This window comes from Pseudophryne corroboree, chromosome 5 (assembly GCF_028390025.1).
Source record: "Pseudophryne corroboree isolate aPseCor3 chromosome 5, aPseCor3.hap2, whole genome shotgun sequence".
In the NCBI taxonomy this organism is placed as follows: Eukaryota; Metazoa; Chordata; class Amphibia; order Anura; family Myobatrachidae; genus Pseudophryne; species Pseudophryne corroboree.
Genome location: NC_086448.1, coordinates 20,316,512 through 20,339,283, shown reverse-complemented (window position 1 = coordinate 20,339,283; position 22,772 = coordinate 20,316,512). Strand labels below are relative to the sequence as shown.

General features: G+C 51.7%; 1 protein-coding gene across 4 annotated transcripts in view; it reads left to right on the top strand.

Annotated features, from left to right (window-relative positions):
* Positions 1-22,772, top strand: part of PTP4A3 (protein tyrosine phosphatase 4A3) — a 94,846-nt gene that overhangs the window by 38,931 nt on the left and 33,143 nt on the right. For 2 of the 4 annotated variants that reach the window (XM_063921144.1, XM_063921147.1), the window contains exons 2-3: positions 11,803-12,468; positions 18,043-18,135. In XM_063921144.1, coding sequence (XP_063777214.1) covers positions 12,364-12,468; positions 18,043-18,135 — 198 coding nt within the window. In that variant the 5' untranslated portion in view covers positions 11,803-12,363. Of the gene's footprint in view, positions 1-145; positions 306-9,643; positions 9,669-11,802; positions 12,469-18,042; positions 18,136-22,772 lie in introns of those variants that run through there. The other 2 variants (XM_063921145.1, XM_063921148.1) reach the window with 2 other exon arrangements.

The window sequence follows — 22,772 nt, the reverse complement described above, 5'->3', positions numbered from 1 at the left end:
GCCTGAGTCATACAATCCTGTAAGGAACCTGGATCAACACACACAGCCCGGGAGAGAGGAGGAGGAGGAAGAAAAGCGTATTTGTGCAAGGATTAGTTACTCTAAGAGTATTACAAGTACATCTGAGTGTGTGACATTCGCTGCTCAGCGTTGTAGGTATCATGTGGTCTGGGGAGGCAGCTGAGACTGGTTCCCTGCAGGGTATTATACACAGCTCCAGAATACTCCCTCACTCCCAGGCTGCAGCGTGCACCGACTACAGGGGGATCGCTGGTCCTGAGCGTTCCCAGCTTCCTGGCCTGCAGGTACATGGGGGTTCATATCTTTATCAGCGCACGGCTCTTCTGCATGTGGCCAGGCAGAGGAACACGTTACCAGGGAGAGATGACGGAGCCTCTGTGTAGACATATATAGATATGTGTATGTATGTGTGTGTGTGTGTGTGTGTGTGTGTGTGTATGTATGTGTGTATATATATAATATATATATATATATATATATTAGAGAGAGATCAGGTCACTTAACAGGGGGGCTGCGCTAGGCAGCCCTGAAAAAGCTTTTTAGAAGACTTCAAGGGCTGCAGCACTTCATATGTCAGTGTGACATACTGTTCTGCGGCTCCGTCACCTCCCCAGCGACGTCGCATACTCCCGCTGGCTCTGTTCCCGGGTACTTGCGGCGGAGGAGCTCCGGTTCCTAGGCACACCACCGCAGGCGCTCTCCTGGATGGCGCTTGTGTTACCGGCATTTAGCAGATATACCTGCTTATTGCAGATCAGCTGCAGCCCTACTCCTCTTGTTCTGTGTGTTCCAGCAGCGCTTCCCAAACTAGGCACAGTGACGGTTCTGGTTTTACCAATGTTCGTGGTTGTGCACAGATGGATAAATCAAAGTACCTGTGGCATTAAGTATGTCACCTGTGATCAAGCAGGGATTTGCTTAAAGCCCGGACTGGTAGTGTGACTTGAGGCCCGCTGGTATATTGTAGTAATGCTCAGTATTGCTTCTTGTTCTCCGTGTGTAGATGCTGTATCTGCAAAGTACAACTTCTCTTGGTATATGCAATTATTAGTGGTTGTGCTCTATAGATAGATATAGATAGATATATATACAGACAGCTGTGCAGTCAGGCTTTCTGCATTACGGTAAAGTAATCTTCATACAGTACGTACGTGTGTGTATAATATTATAATGCATACTGCTCCCATAGTGTATTCCTACCCCTGCGCTGCTTATGTATGCACGGTTTCTGTGAGTGCTCCGGTGCTGCGATGATCTATCTTGTATCGGTCATGCTGCGTGTTGCTGCATCCGCGGAGCGAGCCACCTGCCCGGTCACTTACAGTCCCTGATAGGTGTGCGGTGGTGTGTATGTGACATAGCTGCAGAACACACAATAGACGCTACATCAGCTGATGATCATACGCTGAATGCCTGGCTCCATCTCCTCAATCCCGATTAGCGGAAATGGACCCTCTTGTAGGACCTGCAGTGGGGGGAAATGGACCCTCTTGTAGGACCTGCAGTGGGGGGGAAGTGGACCCTCTTGTAGGACCTGCAGTGGGGGGAAAGTGGACCCTCTTATAGGACCTGCAGTGGGGGGAAAGTGGACCCTCTTGTAGGACCTGCAGTGGGGGGAAACGGACCCTCTTGTAGGACCTGCAGTGGGGGGCAGTGGACCCTCTTGTAGGACCTGCAGTGGGGGGAAACGGACCCTCTTGTAGGACCTGCAGTGGGGGGAAAGTGGACCCTCTTATAGGACCTGCAGTGGGGGGAAAGTGGACCCTCTTGTAGGACCTGCAGTGGGGGGAAACGGACCCTCTTGTAGGACCTGCAGTGGGGGGAAAGTGGACCCTCTTGTAGGACCTGCAGTGGGGGAAAACGGACCCTCTTATAGGACCTGCAGTGGGGGGAAAGTGGACCCCCTTGTAGAACATGCAGTGGGGGGAAAGTGGGACCCTCTTGTAGGACCTGCAGTGGGGGGAAAGTGGACCCTCTTGTAGGACCTGCAGTGGGGGGCAATGGACCCTCTTGTAGGACCTGCAGTGGGGGGCAATGGACCCTCTTGTAGGACCTGCAGTGGGGGGCAATGGACCCTCTTGTAGGACCTGCAGTGGGGGAAATGGACCGTCTTGTAGGACCTGTAGTGGGGGGAAACAGACCCTCTTGTAGGACCTGCAGTGGGGGGAAATGGACCCTCTTGGTTCCAAATCTCAGTTTAATCATATTTATTTATTTTCTCCTACAAATATATGAAAACCATATAGTGTATTAGTACTGTATGGTTCTTGTATTGTTGGTACTGTATAGCGCCTGTATACGCATGTTATAGTTGTGTTAGTAATGTATAGCATCTTGTGTTATATTAGCATGGTATGGTTCTTGTGGTGCTGGTACTGTATAGCGCCTGTATATGCATGTTATAGTTGTATTAGTAATGTATAGCATCTTGTGTTATATTAGCATGGTATGGTTCTTGTGGTGTTGGTACTGTATAGCATCTTGTGTACTTAGCACTGTATACACACGTTATAGTTGTTAGTTGTATGTATAGCCTCTTGTTGTGTTATTAGTACTGCATAGTGTCTCGTGGTCTTAGGGAGCGATTCAGTTGTTTAATGGGCACCATAAATAGGCTTTTACCGTCACTTTAGTCGGGGTGGTATGACGTTTGGTCGCCCATTGTCTTATCATGCTAATTGTGTCTGGGTTAGCCATGTAAAACTGCAAAACCCGGGTAAAGTGCTGGGCACGGTGTGAAAAGTGCGATTTGGGTGCTCAAAACGGTCACTTCTTGCACATTACTGCTCACCAGCACGGGGGGCTGCGCACAAAAATGTGTTACTGCGCACTTTGGCAGAAACAATTAGAAAACTGCTGGTGGGCATGCACGGGGGCTTTAACAGTTGTATTCCCCCCACCCCTAAGTAATGTATACGCACCTTTTTCTAGTTTCTGGTGTTAGTACTGTATAGTCTCATGTTATACAGTTAGTGACCATATTATACAGCCCAACAAGAACCTTTACAATCTGGTGGACAACTGTGCAATAGATAGCACCTACCCTCGTGTACCAATGCCTGTTTCCCCATAGAGTGTAAGCTGGTGAGCAGGGCCCTCCTACCTCTATGCCTGTTTATTACCAATTGTTTGTTTCAATTGTAAAGCGCAGCGGAATCTTCTACACTATACAAGAACTATAATAACAATATAGGCTCCTGTGTCAAGCTAATATACACGTCCAGCCATAGCAGTGGTTGTGTAAATCACTGTGTGTCTATGTGTATCTCAGAGCTGTCGCTGTGTGTGCGTCTGTGTACAGTTTCTCAGAGCTGTCGCTGTGTGTGTCCCAGAGCTGTTGCTGTGTGTGGGTCTGTGTGTGTCCCAGAGCGGCCGCAGTGTGTGGGTCTGTGTGTGTACAGTATCTCAGAGCGGCCGCAGTGTGTGGGTCTGTGTGTGTACAGTATCTCAGAGTGGCCGCAGTGTGTGGGTCTGTGTACAGTATCTCAGAGCGGCCGCAGTGTGTGGGTCTGTGTACAGTATCTCAGAGTGGCCGCAGTGTGTGGGTCTGTGTGTACAGTATCTCAGAGCGGCCGCAGTGTGTGGGTCTGTGTACAGTATCTCAGAGTGGCCGCAGTGTGTGGGTCTGTGTGTACAGTATCTCAGAGCGGCCGCAGTGTGTGGGTCTGTGTACAGTATCTCAGAGCGGCCGCAGTGTGTGGGTCTGTGTGTGTACAGTATCTCAGAGTGGCCGCAGTGTGTGGGTCTGTGTGTGTACAGTATCTCAGAGCGGCCGCAGTGTGTGGGTCTGTGTGTGTACAGTATCTCAGAGTGGCCGCAGTGTGTGGGTCTGTGTACAGTATCTCAGAGCGGCCGCAGTGTGTGGGTCTGTGTACAGTATCTCAGAGTGGCCGCAGTGTGTGGGTCTGTGTGTACAGTATCTCAGAGCGGCCGCAGTGTGTGGGTCTGTGTACAGTATCTCAGAGTGGCCGCAGTGTGTGGGTCTGTGTGTACAGTATCTCAGAGCGGCCGCAGTGTGTGGGTCTGTGTGTGTACAGTATCTCAGAGTGGCCGCAGTGTGTGGGTCTGTGTACAGTATCTCAGAGCGGCCGCAGTGTGTGGGTCTGTGTACAGTATCTCAGAGCGGCCGCAGTGTGTGGGTCTGTGTGTGTACAGTATCTCAGAGCGGCCGCAGTGTGTGGGTCTGTGTACAGTATCTCAGAGTGGCCGCAGTGTGTGGGTCTGTGTGTACAGTATCTCAGAGCGGCCGCAGTGTGTGGGTCTGTGTGTGTACAGTATCTCAGAGTGGCCGCAGTGTGTGGGTCTGTGTGTGTACAGTATCTCAGAGTGGCCGCAGTGTGTGGGTCTGTGTGTGTACAGTATCTCAGAGTGGCCGCAGTGTGTGGGTCTGTGTGTACAGTATCTCAGAGTGGCCGCAGTGTGTGGGTCTGTGTGTGTACAGTATCTCAGAGCGGCCGCAGTGTGTGGGTCTGTGTACAGTATCTCAGAGCGGCCGCAGTGTGTGGGTCTGTGTGTGTACAGTATCTCAGAGCGGCCGCAGTGTGTGGGTCTGTGTACAGTATCTCAGAGTGGCCGCAGTGTGTGGGTCTGTGTGTACAGTATCTCAGAGCGGCCGCAGTGTGTGGGTCTGTGTGTGTACAGTATCTCAGAGTGGCCGCAGTGTGTGGGTCTGTGTGTGTACAGTATCTCAGAGTGGCCGCAGTGTGTGGGTCTGTGTGTACAGTATCTCAGAGTGGCCGCAGTGTGTGGGTCTGTGTGTGTACAGTATCTCAGAGCGGCCGCAGTGTGTGGGTCTGTGTGTGTACAGTATCTCAGAGTGGCCGCAGTGTGTGGGTCTGTGTGTACAGTATCTCAGAGTGGCCGCAGTGTGTGGGTCTGTGTGTGTACAGTATCTCAGAGCGGCCGCAGTGTGTGGGTCTGTGTGTGTACAGTATCTCAGAGTGGCCGCAGTGTGTGGGTCTGTGTACAGTATCTCAGAGCGGCCGCAGTGTGTGGGTCTGTGTGTGTACAGTATCTCAGAGTGGCCGCAGTGTGTGGGTCTGTGTACAGTATCTCAGAGCGGCCGCAGTGTGTGGGTCTGTGTACAGTATCTCAGAGCGGCCGCAGTGTGTGGGTCTGTGTGTGTACAGTATCTCAGAGCGGCCGCAGTGTGTGGGTCTGTGTACAGTATCTCAGAGTGGCCGCAGTGTGTGGGTCTGTGTGTACAGTATCTCAGAGCGGCCGCAGTGTGTGGGTCTGTGTGTGTACAGTATCTCAGAGTGGCCGCAGTGTGTGGGTCTGTGTGTGTACAGTATCTCAGAGTGGCCGCAGTGTGTGGGTCTGTGTGTGTACAGTATCTCAGAGTGGCCGCAGTGTGTGGGTCTGTGTGTACAGTATCTCAGAGTGGCCGCAGTGTGTGGGTCTGTGTGTGTACAGTATCTCAGAGCGGCCGCAGTGTGTGGGTCTGTGTGTGTACAGTATCTCAGAGTGGCCGCAGTGTGTGGGTCTGTGTACAGTATCTCAGAGCGGCCGCAGTGTGTGGGTCTGTGTGTGTACAGTATCTCAGAGTGGCCGCAGTGTGTGGGTCTGTGTACAGTATCTCAGAGCGGCCGCAGTGTGTGGGTCTGTGTGTGTACAGTATCTCAGAGTGGCCGCAGTGTGTGGGTCTGTGTGTACAGTATCTCAGAGTGGCCGCAGTGTGTGGGTCTGTGTGTGTACAGTATCTCAGAGCGGCCGCAGTGTGTGGGTCTGTGTGTGTACAGTATCTCAGAGTGGCCGCAGTGTGTGGGTCTGTGTACAGTATCTCAGAGTGGCCGCAGTGTGTGGGTCTGTGTGTGTACAGTATCTCAGAGTGGCCGCAGTGTGTGGGTGTGTGTACAGTATCTCAGAGCGGCCGCAGTGTGTGGGTCTGTGTGTGTACAGTATCTCAGAGCGGCCGCAGTGTGTGGGTCTGTGTGTGTACAGTATCTCAGAGTGGCCGCAGTGTGTGGGTCTGTGTGTGTACAGTATCTCAGAGCGGCCGCAGTGTGTGGGTCTGTGTGTGTACAGTATCTCAGAGTGGTCGCAGTGTGTGGGTCTGTGTGTACAGTATCAGAGTGGCCGCAGTGTGTGGGTCTGTGTGTGTACAGTATCTCAGAGCGGCCGCAGTGTGTGGGTCTGTGTGTGTACAGTATCTCAGAGTGGCCGCAGTGTGTGGGTCTGTGTACAGTATCTCAGAGCGGCCGCAGTGTGTGGGTCTGTGTGTGTACAGTATCTCAGAGTGGCCGCAGTGTGTGGGTCTGTGTACAGTATCTCAGAGCGGCCGCAGTGTGTGGGTCTGTGTGTGTACAGTATCTCAGAGCGGCCGCAGTGTGTGGGTCTGTGTGTGTACAGTATCTCAGAGTGGCCGCAGTGTGTGGGTCTGTGTACAGTATCTCAGAGCGGCCGCAGTGTGTGGGTCTGTGTGTGTACAGTATCTCAGAGTGGCCGCAGTGTGTGGGTCTGTGTACAGTATCTCAGAGCGGCCGCAGTGTGTGGGTCTGTGTACAGTATCTCAGAGCGGCCGCAGTGTGTGGGTCTGTGTGTGTACAGTATCTCAGAGCGGCCGCAGTGTGTGGGTCTGTGTACAGTATCTCAGAGTGGCCGCAGTGTGTGGGTCTGTGTGTACAGTATCTCAGAGCGGCCGCAGTGTGTGGGTCTGTGTGTGTACAGTATCTCAGAGTGGCCGCAGTGTGTGGGTCTGTGTGTGTACAGTATCTCAGAGTGGCCGCAGTGTGTGGGTCTGTGTGTGTACAGTATCTCAGAGTGGCCGCAGTGTGTGGGTCTGTGTGTGTACAGTATCTCAGAGCGGCCGCAGTGTGTGGGTCTGTGTACAGTATCTCAGAGCGGCCGCAGTGTGTGGGTCTGTGTGTGTGTGTACAGTATCTCAGAGCGGCCGCAGTGTGTGGGTCTGTGTGTGTGTGTGTGTGTGTGTACAGTATCTCAGCGGCCGCAGTGTGTGGGTCTGTGTGTGTACAGTATCTCAGAGTGGCCGCAGTGTGTGGGTCTGTGTGTGTACAGTATCTCAGAGCGGCAGCAGTGTGTGGGTCTGTGTGTACAGTATCTCAGAGCGGCCGCAGTGTGTGGGTCTGTGTGTACAGTATCTCAGAGTGGCCGCAGTGTGTGGGTCTGTGTGTGTGTACAGTATCTCAGAGCGGCCGCAGTGTGTGGGTCTGTGTGTGTACAGTATCTCAGAGTGGCCGCAGTGTGTGGGTCTGTGTGTGTACAGTATCTCAGAGCGGCCGCAGTGTGTGGGTCTGTGTGTACAGTATCTCAGAGCGGCCGCAGTGTGTGGGTCTGTGTGTACAGTATCTCAGAGTGGCCGCAGTGTGTCGGTCTGTGTGTGTACAGTATCTCAGAGCGGCCGCAGTGTGTGGGTCTGTGTACAGTATCTCAGAGCGGCCGCAGTGTGTGGGTCTGTGTGTGTACAGTATCTCAGAGTGGCCGCAGTGTGTGGGTCTGTGTGTGTACAGTATCTCAGAGCGGCCGCAGTGTGTGGGTCTGTGTACAGTATCTCAGAGTGGCCGCAGTGTGTGGGTCTGTGTGTGTACAGTATCTCAGAGCGGCCGCAGTGTGTGGGTCTGTGTGTGTACAGTATCTCAGAGTGGTCGCAGTGTGTGGGTCTGTGTGTACAGTATCTCAGAGCGGCCGCAGTGTGTGGGTCTGTGTACAGTATCTCAGAGCGGCCGCAGTGTGTGGGTCTGTGTGTGTACAGTATCTCAGAGCGGCCGCAGTGTGTGGGTCTGTGTGTGTACAGTATCTCAGAGCGGCCGCAGTGTGTGGGTCTGTGTGTACAGTATCTCAGAGCGGCCGCAGTGTGTGGGTCTGTGTGTACAGTATCTCAGAGTGGCCGCAGTGTGTGGGTCTGTGTGTGTACAGTATCTCAGAGCGGCCGCAGTGTGTGGGTCTGTGTGTGTACAGTATCTCAGAGTGGCCGCAGTGTGTGGGTCTGTGTACAGTATCTCAGAGCGGCCGCAGTGTGTGGGTCTGTGTGTGTACAGTATCTCAGAGTGGCCGCAGTGTGTGGGTCTGTGTACAGTATCTCAGAGCGGCCGCAGTGTGTGGGTCTGTGTGTGTACAGTATCTCAGAGTGGCCGCAGTGTGTGGGTCTGTGTGTACAGTATCTCAGAGTGGCCGCAGTGTGTGGGTCTGTGTGTGTACAGTATCTCAGAGCGGCCGCAGTGTGTGGGTCTGTGTGTGTACAGTATCTCAGAGTGGCCGCAGTGTGTGGGTCTGTGTACAGTATCTCAGAGTGGCCGCAGTGTGTGGGTCTGTGTGTGTACAGTATCTCAGAGCGGCCGCAGTGTGTGGGTCTGTGTGTGTACAGTATCTCAGAGCGGCCGCAGTGTGTGGGTCTGTGTGTGTACAGTATCTCAGAGCGGCCGCAGTGTGTGGGTCTGTGTGTACAGTATCTCAGAGCGGCCGCAGTGTGTGGGTCTGCGTGTGTACAGTATCTCAGAGTGGCCGCAGTGTGTGGGTCTGTGTACAGTATCTCAGAGCGGCCGCAGTGTGTGGGTCTGTGTGTGTACAGTATCTCAGAGCGGCCGCAGTGTGTGGGTCTGTGTGTGTACAGTATCTCAGAGCGGCCGCAGTGTGTGGGTCTGTGTGTGTACAGTATCTCAGAGTGGCCGCAGTGTGTGGGTCTGTGTGTGTACAGTATCTCAGAGTGGTCGCAGTGTGTGGGTCTGTGTGTACAGTATCTCAGAGCGGCCGCAGTGTGTGGGTCTGTGTACAGTATCTCAGAGCGGCCGCAGTGTGTGGGTCTGTGTGTGTGTACAGTATCTCAGAGCGGCCGCAGTGTGTGGGTCTGTGTGTGTACAGTATCTCAGAGCGGCCGCAGTGTGTGGGTCTGTGTGTGTACAGTATCTCAGAGCGGCCGCAGTGTGTGGGTCTGTGTGTGTACAGTATCTCAGAGCGGCCGCAGTGTGTGGGTCTGTGTGTGTACAGTATCTCAGAGCGGCCGCAGTGTGTGGGTCTGTGTGTACAGTATCTCAGAGCGGCCGCAGTGTGTGGGTCTGTGTGTGTACAGTATCTCAGAGCGGCCGCAGTGTGTGGGTCTGTGTGTACAGTATCTCAGAGTGGCCGCAGTGTGTGGGTCTGTGTGTGTACAGTATCTCAGAGCGGCCGCAGTGTGTGGGTCTGTGTGTGTACAGTATCTCAGAGTGGCCGCAGTGTGTGGGTCTGTGTACAGTATCTCAGAGTGGCCGCAGTGTGTGGGTCTGTGTGTGTACAGTATCTCAGAGCGGCCGCAGTGTGTGGGTCTGTGTGTGTACAGTATCTCAGAGCGGCCGCAGTGTGTGGGTCTGTGTGTGTATCTTGGAACTGTCGCTTTGTATAGATATAAATTGTTGTTCTGCAGACAAAGACCTTTCCAGTAAGAGTGAAATCTCCCTAATAATCCTCTTATCTGCGTGTACAGACTGCGCAGCGACCTGGTGCCGGCTGTAATATAACTGAATGTTCTCGCCCTGGGATAGATCTCTGCCTGTTACAGGAAGCCTTCAGCTCCCTTACTGACAGCCGGCCATATTGCCTTCCTGACGTATGCCATCTGATTCCACAGCGAGGCGCTGCCTGGAGATCTGCGTCAGGAGGATGTGTACAGTTGCCTGAAGATGTACGAGTTTCCAGCCGCAGGGACGTCCCAGGCGGTCAGTTCCCGGGGCTCCGCGTGGCGTAGCCGGCGGCCATATCCCCATTCTGCTGTGTATTCCCTCCTGTCCTACTTTGTATCCTGCACCTATATATATTATAGTGAAGCGCTCATCCTCCTGACGTTCTACACCCACAAGTGTGTGTGTGTGTGTGTGTGTGTGTGTATGTATGTATGTATGTATATATATATATATATATATTGGGGTCCCCTGCAGAATATTTCTCCACTCTAATGTATATGGTCGCTCTGTGTGTATGTAAAATATTTTTTATTTGGCTATCCCGTCCCACTACAGCACCATCTCCTTCGGGGCTGCGGCACCCAGACACCCGTCTATATGTTATGGACTTTATGATGCAGACGCATTGCCAGACTGGTCAGGGGGAAACATTGGGCTGTGTCTGCCCCTCTCTGCCTGTCCTTTCCCTGCAGATGCCATGCGAGTGGGCTAGCCTCTCGTCACGCCGACGCGAAAACCCAACACTTCCCTGCAAAATAACTCTCCGCACTGTGACAGCGCTGCCTGGTCAGTGTCCGAGATTAAAGGACAGCGGCTCATTTCCCCTGCGCTGCGCTGGGCTGCTCGTTCTATCTGTTCTGCTAATAATAGCCAGACGTGTGACTCTTCCTGTCCAGGTTGATGCAATAACATTGGCTGCTATCCTGCAATTGTTCTGCAGTCACCCCGTTGTCAGTCATTTGATGACCAGGTGCTTGTTGCCTCTTACCCCCGGCCCCCGTGTGATCAGTACCCGGCTAATTTAAGGAACGCTGACCGGACAAGGGGACTGGTGTGATTCTTTTACTGTAACTGGATTCGGGGCTGAGAATCTGGTAAACACTTGTCACTCCTGCTGCAAACGCTAAATGTCCGGCACGCTTCTGATGATACACACAGGGCCACATTTACTCTACACAACTCAAACATAGTGTCAGATACACGCCACGATCACGCGCGACAGAGACTGCGCAACTCCTCGCGCAAATATAATGGGACGCCTCCCCGATGTACGATTCGGTAATGTGCGCTAACTGCATTAATGGGCGGCATTTCAACTCTGCTTTGTATTTAATCATCTAAATTCAGTATATGTATATCTCCTGTGTAATGTGAATTTATCTTCCTTTTCCATAATGCAATTATGCAGGTGTCAGGTGCAGCTGACGGGGACGCTGATGAAATACACAGGTTCTGTGGCTGGCATGTCACCTGGTTTAATCTGCCACGGAACCTGTGTAATCCACGAGCGTCCCGGTTTAAAGGCATAGTACGGTAAGCCTGCTTATAGGGATTGTTCAGCTAGCAGTAAGTAGCAGCAGTTGCAGCTTGTACAAGAGCCCTCCTGCGACTTTTACTACATTGATCATTTTCTTTCTAGAATTATTATATTGTAACTTACAGCTGCGTCACTGGGGTCCGTCCGATTGGTTAGGGCAATAGACAGTCCTTCCTGCTGCGCAGATGGAAGAGGGAAATGTTGCATGAAGGCGCGTACACCGTGGTTTTATAGTCACGCAGAGGTGGACCGTGCCTTGAGATGTGTTTTTATAGCGGGTCATTCCGAGTTGATCGCTCACTATCTGTTTATAGCAGCCGTGCAAATGCTACGCCGACTCCCTCTGGGAGTGTATTTTAGCTTAGCAGAAGTGCGAACGAAAGGATCGCACAGCGGCGCCCAAAAAAAATTGTGCAGTTTCAGAGTAGCTCCAGACCTACTCGGCGCTGGCGATCACTTCAGACTGTTCAGTTCCTGTTTTGACGTCACAAACACACCCTGCGTTCGCCCAGCCACGCCTGCGGTTTTCCTGGCACGCCTGTATTTTTTTCGAACACTCCCTGAAAACGGTCAGTTACCTCCCAGAAACGCCTCTTTTCTGTCAATCACTCTGCGGCCAGCAGTGTGACTGAAAAGCTTCGCTAGACCTTGTGTAAAACTGCATCGGCCGTTGTGAAAGTATGTCGCGCGTGCGCATTGCCGGTTTTTAGCTTCATCGCTGCGCAGCGAACAACTCTGAATGACCCCCATGGTGTAGAATACTGCATGTATGTATGTATATATATATATATATATATATATATATATATCTATATATATCTATCTCTAACCTCCGTGTTTCTTCCCTTGCAGTTGTGAATGCTGAGATATATGGAGCTGCTGAGACACACCTTTGAATACTGCCGGGCCCAGCACCGCCTCTCCGCATGAGATACACGCCTTAGCGGACCCTCAGGAGCCGGGTTGCTATCAGCGCGCACAACCATTAGAGCCCTCTGCGTGCGGATCTTCTTGAGCAAGAGACTCTTCTGTCCGCGGAACGCCGCTCTCCTGTCACAGTCCGTCCCGGCTGTAAAATTCACAGTCTACCCAGATGGGGTAACGTGATTGGTCCCAATAGGATCACCCCCCCGTGTGCCTGACCTGCCAGGGACTCGCACCTACATAAATATATATTTTTTCTACTGTAAGGAAGGGAGGCGCTTGGAGTGCTAAGGCCGCCGGAAGAAGGACGCCATATGGCATAAACTTGGATATTGCACACCGCTGAGCCTTGGACACGTGTGGCCGATCAGTTTGTTGTCGTGTGTTTTTTTGGGGGGGGATTTTTTTTGGGGTCGTATCTTGCACAATATTTGTGTTGACGTTTTTTGTACATTTTTAGCTCCACGTTTGTATCTTTGCTGTGCCGTCATGGCCCGGATCAATCGCCCAGCGCCGGTGGAAGTTTGCTATAAAAACATGCGGTTCTTGATCACGCATAATCCTACCAATGCTACACTGAATACCTTCATCGAGGTGAGTGCGGTTACTGTATACTGACCCTACAACAGCACTGCGGTTCTTACTTCAAGGTCAAGGTCAGTCAACCTTGAATTTTCCCAAGTCTTTAAGTCGCATATTTGCTTACACGGAGAGAGGGCGGAGGGCCCTGCTCAAAATGGTCAGTTTTGGGGGAAATGGGGGTTTAATACATGAGGTGAGGTGCCGCTAGGTAGCGGAGCTGTGTGATTAGTGTAAATGGTGGTGATCTGGTAGAAAAGTCACCAAGGAGTTGGCTCAGGAATTGTTGAGCTTAAGGGTAATGGGAAAATCCTGGCGTGTGGGGGAGGGAGTTCCACCGGGTGGCAGAAGGTGAGGAGTGTGGATGAGAGATGCAGATATTATGGAGGATGGTGTAAGCTGGGAGATACCCTGAGACGGGTGAAGAGATGTATGTTGGTGCACTTTAGTTGTTCGGCAGATGTGCCCTCACTTGCTGGGTGTCCATACACCAAACGGCGTGGGATGCCCGGCGCGACAGACGCTCCTGGAGGAGTACTGTACCGTATTTCTCCTAAAATTCAGCATGTTGTTCACATCGCAGACACAGAAACATGACTACGTACTGAGACGCTAGGCTGTGACTGTAACCGCACGGGAATTTCTTCACCACGCGAACAAAGTCTCAAATGAAGAGCAGCGGAACTTAACGTGAGAAAAAGCAAGCGGCCACTACTTACACAGATTCAGACACGGTCGCACACTGATTGGTCAGTGCAGTCTAGGAAAGTAATGTCGCCACCAGGTGTGTTTCTGCGAGTAAGATGCACTTGTTTGGCTCTGTGCGCAGCCGATGCTCACAGGACCCAGCGTGCCGAGAGGGCTCTTTTGGCGCAACTGAAACAGGAAGATGGGGCACATCTGTATGTTCATTAGAAGTAAATTATATTTGTTTACGTTAAATACAGATAATTAATGCAGGGACTGACAATGGAACAGCAGCTGAGCAACGCTTTACAAGGCAAATGACTCCTGCTGCTGCATTCGGTGTAGAATGATGCACGGTGAAAGTCTGGGGAAGACCAGTAAAGGTGGGGAAGGGGGTTTGCAGGAGAGAAGGGGTTTGCAGGAGAGAAGGGGTGCATGAAACCATTTTTGCAGCACCTGGTGTGCCATGAGGCTGCATTCTGTGGTGCAGGTAACGGGATGTAGAGGGGAAAAGGACTGTTCTGATTCAAGGGTGGCACAGAGGCGGTGAGAGCTTCTGTTGCCGGTGGAAATATGGTCAGGCCAGTTCATGGAAGATTGAGTTTGAGGCGGGGAGCGGATATCGAAGGTGACGTGAGAGATTTAGGCTCAAGTGAACAGAAGATGGAGGACAGGGAATAGCCCATTGATGCTCTGGGAAGAGACTGCCCGTTTCCAGTCTTGTTCCTCATGTAGGACGTAAGATCTCGGGCAGAGATGGTTTGGGGTTGCCCAGTTGGGACGAGGGATAAATGTGTGAGAGAAATTTGGGGTTAGGAGCCTGAGTAGAGGTTGGAAGGACGTTTGGCTGTGTTATTAGCATTGGGAACTGAAGCAGGTTTGAAGTACGAGGTTCTGGCTGCTACTTGGGTTTCGTTAAGATTCCGGACTGGTATATCCGGCGGGGGAGCGTAGGGGTGGGGGGTGTTGCTGAGGAGGAACATCCATTGTTATTTCTCTAGGTATGTGAGGGGTATCCTGTCAGAATGACGGCATGGACGTTAGGTCTGCATGTGGGATGATGACATTCTTACAGGTACTTTTGACATTGTCATAATGCGTCGGCATGTTAAGTTTCGACGTTATGAACATGGTTACATGTCAGCCTAACATGCATGTCGACATTCAGGTCAGTATTTTTGTGTCGACATTTTAAATGTTTGTCCTTTCTTACCACACCCATGTGGAGGCTCAGTAGCGGTATAGTCTAGGCTGGTGGAGGAGAACTTGCAGGTGATGAGAGGATAGAGGTCCAGACATCAGACTGAGCCAAGTCTGCAGTGACCATGGTGATGGGTGGAATAGTCCTGTCCGTTGCCGTAACTAGGCATTTTAGCGCTATGTGCAAGAAACCGCATCAGCCCCCCCCCCATATACAAAGCAAGGACCCTTTTTACACGTTACAGCAAGAGAGACACCCTTTTTTACGCATTATGGCAGCAGAGTTCCCTTTTTTACGCATTATGGCAGCAGAGTTCCCTTTTTTACGCATTATGGCAGCAGAGTTCCCTTTTTTACGCATTATGGCAGCAGAGTTCCCTTTTTTACGCATTATGGCAGCAGAGTTCCCTTTTTTACGCATTATGGCAGCAGAGTTCCCTTTTTTACGCATTATGGCAGCAGAGTTCCCTTTTTTTACGCATTATGGCAGCAGAGTTCCCTTTTTTTACACATTACGGCAGGCAGCCCCCCCTTTTTTACACATTACGGCAGGCAGCCCCCCATTTTTTACGCATTACGGCAGGCAGTCCCCCTTTTTTACGCATTACGGCAGGCAGTCCCCCTTTTTACATACGATGGGTGGGGAGAGGAAGGAAGGAGAGAGAGAGTGTGTGTGTGTGTTATACTCACCACCTGTGCCGGCATGATAAATGCGCCTCTCCTCTCCACACCTCTTCCGTCTTCCTGCGCTGCGCTCTTGGCAGCGCAGGGCATTGTGAATGGGCTGGGGGCGGGCTAGGAGAGATGTCACGGGGGGAGCTGTAGCGCTGCCCGGCTACCTATGTGAGTGGTAGCCGGGCAATGCAGCTGGGGGCCGGCCGGTGACGGGCAGGGAGACGCGGCCAGGACACCTCAGTTCGGCGGAGCGGCCCGGCGGGTGTTGCTAGTGGTCCTGCATCTCCAGCGCATCTGCGCTGTGTGCAAGGCACCACTAGCACACACCTAGTTACGGCGCTGGTCCTGTCCTAGAGGGGGAGGTCAGATAGAGGATTCTGGAGGCACAGGAAAAATGTGGATATCCAACCGGGATGGGTGAAATCACCAACGACAACGGTGAGGGTGTCTGAGGATAAGAAATTAAGGTGAATGTTCAGGGATTGGGGTGGTACGGGGATGCTGAGAGATGGTTCAACATCCTGATGCTACGCGCTTCCATAGATGGGAACAGGGGTGACAGGGCAGTTGGTAATGCAACAGTGCGCCAGATGGCGGCGTCGGCACAATTCCGGGGGGGCCTGCCCGGTGGCTTAAAGCTGAAATCATTTAAACCGAAGCATGGATTTTCTCTGCCAATGTTTTGGTCTCCTCCCAAATTGTGCGGGTGTGTTATGGGTGACCCGGTTTCCTGGCGCTGACCAAAAACGTACTGGCCGGTTTATTGGCTTCAAATTATCCCTAGTGATTTTTTAAATGAGTATGGAAATTAGATTGTAAGCTCCACTGCTGCTGCGGCCTGGTGTGTAGGGATACCTCCATACATTACACTTAAGGATACAGACGCAGGTCTACCTCTGTAATGTCTCTTATTATTCTTTTCTCGCATCGTGTATGGTGGTGACCCGCTAGCGTTTTCCTGGGGCCACCGGTTCTAGTAAAGCAGCTGTAACTTGCTGTGTGGAACGCTCTAACGTGGGTGCAGCCGGCAATAGAATTCCCTTATTAATGCCGCATCTCCTCAGAGAGATAGTTTTATATGCAATTTAAATAAAAATAAAAAAATGATCCCTGGGAATAGATTTGTGTTTGTCCCGTTGGGTTTAAATGTTGACTTTACTTGTTAGCAGAGTATTAAACCTGATGAGATCCCTCGAGGGTTACAGTCAAGGGGCTGGGAGACCTCAGGACCCCCCCGGCGGTGCTGTACAAGGGCACGTGAATAATCTTTCCTCTAGAACGCCCCCCCCAAAAAAAAAAATAATAATCACTATTTCCTGCAACCAGCACTATGTGTGACACTTCTGTGCTTTTCAGCCATGCATAAAGACAGATGATTCTGCATTAAACAACATTCTGTCCAGGGCATTTCGTTTGCTTGTCTGCAGTCAAAATGTCAACCAGCGTTGTGGGGATCTCAGAATGACGGTGCCGCCATGTCGGCAAGTGTAAAGTGCTACAGTACACCCGGCCTCCGGCTGTCCCATTGTACAGTACTATCGCGTTTACAGTTGTACGGCTGGCATATGTAAAAACCGTCAGGTAACGTGCACTTACCTGTCTCCCGGGGTCCCCATAATACTGATCCACCTTTTCATTCTCTACAAGCCGTATGTTTTCCCTACCCGTAACAGCTGCGTCTGCGCATTAAGACTTGCCTGAAATCCTCATGAAAGATGCTTTGTAAAATTTGCTGGAGGGCACGTGCACAGCTTAATGCGTGAAGCCGAAAATCCTTTTAAATGTCACCCCTCACCTACATTCTCCCGTGGCAACCGTTTTGAAAATGCTGCCCATCCAATCCCCTGGGAGCTGCCATCTCCATAGTGGTCGGTACCGCCAGCCTCCTGCCCACTGCGGCCTAATAAAGCTGTGCGCACTCTTAATGGAAAACCTGCACCTCCCCGTATACTATGTCTGTCGTTCATAGCACCCCATTTATCACCGTGTCTGCGGCCAGGTTCTTGGCAGGCGCGGCGTGCAGCTATTTTTGTGCAGCCTGCGTAAACCGGCGCGGGCTGAAATCCCCGAGCAATATTTAACTGATTTTTTTGGCCAAATACAGATTTACTTTATTGGATGTTTGGGAACCTAAACGCATGAGAGCTAAAAATAAATTGGATTTGGATAGCACAAAGAGTTCAAATTATCCAACCTCGTCCGCGTTTCATACAATTAATCTTGCAATGTTTACGGTTCGTATTAACCCCTTAGAGGACCGTTTTAAACTGCAGGACTGGGAAATGCTCCAAGGATAAGGGACCGTTCTGTGGTCCCCTACTGAAACGTGACGCACTCTGCGCGATGCAGATGTGGCGGGGAATGCGGACTGCTTAACCATTGAAATAGCGTGTTTTCTGGTTTCTGCAGCTGAGGGTTGTAGTAGCTACTTGCGGCAATGTAGACCAGTTTTGCGTTGCAGAGAGGTTGTTTCCAGATCAGGGTGTTGGTCACAGTCCACCAGCAATTAACTGGTTAACCGCCGCCCTATGGAACGAAAGAACAATTTGCATGTGTTCTTGGTGAATGCAAATTTCCACGTCTGATCTCATGTCTGTGCTTTCCATAGATTAGGTAGGTGGTGTTTCTCTGCTGCTGTAGGTCACGCTAATCCCTTTATGTAATTGCGTTGTGCAAAATGCACAAATAAGCGTGTAAGCGGTCAGGTGACGACCTGGTTCAATGTCCTGTTCACGTTTTCTGTGCCGTGGGGTGGTTCTGATACCGGTAGTCCTACTGTTTGTTACTCGGGTTTAAAGGCAGGAAACCTGCAATTCTTAGAGCAAAAATGTTTCACCCAATTATTGCAACCTGCTGATATATGTAATTTATGTAAACGTTATCAATAGAATGCTTGTAGGGGAGTACGCACAAGGTGACCAGGTAGCAGAAATTGGCACGCTCCCTAATATATGTGTACGCTGTATGTACGGTATTGCATCCTGTCTATGTCTGAGCACTGATCTGTCTCTTGTGCTGTCCTGCTAGGACCTGAAGAAGTACGGGGCTACCACGGTGGTCAGAGTATGCGAGGTCACCTACGATAAGACTCCTCTGGAAAAAGATGGCATCACCGTTATGGTAAGTGACGGGGCTCTGTGGCTGTAAGTGAGCGTGTTCCTGAGTGCCAATATGTCATCTGAAAACGCTGTAAGCATGTAAAAGACCGTGTTAGAGAAGTGACAAATTGCGCGCTTGGTGCCCCCGCTCTCCATTTTATCCCCCCTCCTGTCAGATGGCTCGCTGTGCTAGTAAGGCAGCTTGCTTAGCTCACAGTGCAGGCACAGGTGCATTGTTTGCCTTCCCTTCCCCAGATTCCCCACAGCTCCTCCTAGAGTTCTTCTGTTAATCTAATAGAGAAGAGATAATCCTCTCACAATGGTTTGCAGACGTGACACAATGACAAAAGGCTAGGTTACAGCGTTGCTGGGATTATGCGGTCATCGGGGCCGGGCTGGGTCTGTAGAAGGCCTGGTAGTCGGTCTGTCATCTAGAGGAGGCTTATCGCCTGCTCAGACGGGTCACCTAAAGCTACTGTATGTATAATAATCACCCCCCCTCCTCCTGGTGCGAGGCATAATTGAACAATGCTCATTTCTGGGTCCAGTCTATTGTTGTCTGGTGCCCCTATGTAGTGATATGATGGCACGGTCAGATCTGTGTGCCAGTCTATTGCTCTGTGGTGATGACTGGGTGGCACAGTTTGCGCTGTGAGTCAATGTTTGCCATTTATGTCTGCCTGGCACAGGGGTAGTGCCAGAATTTCTGGACAGTCAGGTTTGTGTGCCAGGCTGTGATGTATTTGTGGTGTTTTGGCGGCACTCGTACATGTTTAATAACACCTGGAGGGTAAATTGTTCTTATGTTGGCAGTGCCCGTATTCTAGTCCGTCGTGGGTGGTTTTCACCAGTCTGTAAGGGTACGTTAGATGGCACCAGTCCGGTGAAAGGACTCCCGTTTGTGTTTTTGTGTAAATGTTATGCTTTTCCCATAAAGATGCCCGGTTACCAGTGCCAGGGCTGCATTGTAACGCTGCCCTACTGCCGTAGTGCCAGCCTCTGTCTAGATTTGGTTTATTTTCCAGTCTGCTGCCCTTCAGAGATCCCGGGCACCGTGCATCAGCGCGCTCCCTGTAATCCTCGTGTCGCTATTATACCCTGTGACACGCATTATGCCTGTGCTAAACGCACGCCGTTAGAACGTCACATGACACTGACGCGCCTGATTTATTGGCGAACGCTGATGAAAAGGAAACAGAATTTTGCAGCTGGTGACTAGGCTTCTCCAGCAAACCGCCTTATCTCCAGGCTCAGTGGCCGCGTGCTGACATTACACTATAAATAGCAGACCTTGCCCGAGTACTTCAGTTATCTGCTATATTTGTCCCTCTAACCAGAGACTCCGCAGCATCCACGCCGAACGACGCATGAATAATATGCGTGTTCCTGCGCCATTTCTGCCTGCGAACGGCTGAGGGTTACCAAATATTCCGTGGTCACCACTGAAGGCTGTAACATTGCTGAAATAAAACCATGTGCGTAATGAGAGGATTGGTCTGGTGATGTCACTGGTTCGTGATGAATGGTTAGGCCGTGTTCTCATAGATATTGGTTCATTCTGCAAAATATCGGCTTCTTTGGTCTCATACATGAACCCTCTTTATATAGGTGTCCCACAGTAGCCCGTGTGGAATGTAAGCTCTTGCGATCAGGGTCCTGTCCCCTTCAGTGGACATTATGCATTTAGGAGTTGTGATCATGTCAGGACGTACGTGTCGGCTGACCAGTAAGCATACTATACTTATACTTGTGTAACATTACCGTGTGTTCCACCCGCTCTGTACTGCACCATGTAAATAAAAGCTGTGCTTCACTTCTTGTTAATCTGGTTGTTCCACATCTGTGACGGTCAGCCGGCTGGCTGTGTGTCGGCATTCTCTGTAATCTCTCCTGCTTCTGTTGTGTAAGCAGATAAGTGTACAATGCAGTATTTCCTTAGCGTTGTGTCTGTGTGCAGGAATCTGACACAATGAGTCACACACCTCGGAGGTTATCTGACCTCCATTCCAGGTGAAGAGAACGTGTATTGGTATATAAGGGTGTCGGCGCCATTGTTTCTCCTCGGTCACTGTGGGCGAAGGTCTCGTTACGTCTGAGTAACATGCAGAGAAATGTCATAGCATAGATACGTGTACAGGGAAGGGGGTGTATAGGTCACTGGGGTACTTGTATTGGAGTTGTGTACCCCCATTTATTACAGTATCCAGATGGTAGATCGACGCGAGTCTCCATTTTTCTTTTTTTTTCTGCTTTTTTTTTCTTTTCATTTTCGACTTTTTCATACTTTTCCCATCCTCATGGACTACGATTGGGATTAGTAACGTTGCCCGAATCCTGGCGAGTGGAGCGAGTTCTGCGAGAGGCCGTGGTGCACTGATTGGGGTTCCCGGTCATTTTACAGCGAAAACAACACCAACAAATATAATTAAAGAAACCACTCGTGTCAACATTTCCTGTGTCGACTTTTACCACATCAACCTTGTGCCTGTCGGCCTCTTGAGGTCGACCTAAACACTGTTGACCTTTTTTCAGGGCAACACATTGATCCATAACCATTTATTACCCTGATTGGCGTGCGTTGCTATTCCTATAAATGTCTGCCTAGTACCTCCCTAATGTGCGCGAGTGCGTGTTCTCACCCCTCCCTAATGTGCGCGAGTGCGTGTTCTCACCCCTCCCTAATGTGCGCGAGTGCGTGTTCTCACCCCTCCCTAATGTGCGCGAGTGCGTGTACTCACCCCTCCCTAATGTGCGCGAGTGCGTGTTCTCACCCCTCCCTAATGTGCGCGAGTGCGTATTCTCACCCCTCCCTAATGTGCGCGAGTGCGTGTTCTCACCCCTCCCTAATGTGCGCGAGTGCGTATTCTCACCCCTCCCTAATGTGCGTGAGTGCGTATTCTCACCCCTCCCTAATGTGCGTGAGTGCGTATTCTCACCCCTCCCTAATGTGCGTGAGTGCGTATTCTCACCCCTCCCTAATGTGCGTGAGTGCGTATTCTCACCCCTCCCTAATGTGCGTGAGTGCGTATTCTCACCCCTCCCTAATGTGCGTGAGTGCGTATTCTCACCCCTCCCTAATGTGCGCGAGTGCGTGTTCTCACCCCTCCCTAATGTGCGCGAGTGCGTGTTCTCACCCCTCCCTAATGTGCGCGAGTGCGTGTTCTCACCCCTCCCTAATGTGCGCGAGTGCGTGTTCTCACCCCTCCCTAATGTGCGCGAGTGCGTGTTCTCACCCCTCCCTAATGTGCGCGAGTGCGTATTCTCACCCCTCCCTAATGTGCGCGAGTGCGTATTCTCACCCCTCCCTAATGTGCGTGAGTGCGTATTCTCACCCCTCCCTAATGTGCGTATTCTCACCCCTCCCTAATGTGCGTGAGTGCGTATTCTCACCCCTCCCTAATGTGCGTATTCTCACCCCTCCCTAATGTGCGTATTCTCACCCCTCCCTAATGTGCGTGAGTGCGTATTCTCACCCCTCCCTAATGTGCGTGAGTGCGTGTTCTCACCCCTCCCTAATGTGCGTGAGTGCGTGTTCTCACCCCTCCCTAATGTGCGCGAGTGCGTGTTCTCACCCCTCCCTAATGTGCGCGAGTGCGTGTTCTCACCCCTCCCTAATGTGCGCGAGTGCGTGTTCTCACCCCTCCCTAATGTGCGTGAGTGCGTGTTCTCACCCCTCCTTAATGTGCGCGAGTGCGTGTTCTCACCCCTCCCTAATGTGCGCGAGTGCGTGTTCTCACCCCTCCCTAATGTGCGCGAGTGCGTGTTCTCACCCCTCCCTAATGTGCGCGAGTGCGTGTTCTCACCCCTCCCTAATGTGCGCGAGTGCGTGTTCTCACCCCTCCCTAATGTGCGCGAGTGCGTGTTCTCACCCCTCCCTAATGCGCGCGAGTGCGTGTTCTCACCCCTCCTTAATGCGCGCGAGTGCGTGTTCTCACCCCTCCCTAATGTGCGCGAGTGCGTATTCTCACCCCTCCCTAATGTGCGCGAGTGCGTATTCTCACCCCTCCCTAATGTGCGTGAGTGCGTATTCTCACCCCTCCCTAATGTGCGCGAGTGCGTGTTCTCACCCCTCCCTAATGTGCGCGAGTGCGTGTTCTCACCCCTCCCTAATGTGCGCGAGTGCGTGTTCTCACCCCTCCCTAATGTGAGTAAGCGGGTGTGTGCTCGCCCCTCCCTAATGTGAGTAAGCGGGTGTGTGCTCGCCCCTTCGTAATGTGTGTGTGTTCGCCCCTTCGTAATGTGTGTGTGTGTGTGTGCTCGCCCCTTCGTAATGTGTGTGTGTGTGTGTGTGTGTGTGTGTGTGTGTGCTCGCCCCTTCGTAATGTGTGTGTGTGTGTGTGCTCGCCCCTTCGTAATGTGTGTGTGTGTGTGTGTGCTCGCCCCTTCGGAATGTGTGTGTGTGTGTGTGCTCGCCCCTTCGTAATGTGTGTGTGTGTGTGTGCTCGCCCCTTCGTAATGTGTGTGTGTGTGTGCTCGCCCCTTCGTAATGTGTGTGTGTGTGTGCTCGCCCCTTCGGAATGTGTGTGTGTGTGCTCGCCCCTTCGTAATGTGTGTGTGTGCTCGCCCCTCCGGAATGTGTGTGTGTGTGTGTGCTCGCCCCTTCGTAGTGTGTGTGTGTGTGTGTGCTCGCCCCTTCGTAATGTGTGTGTGTGTGTGCTC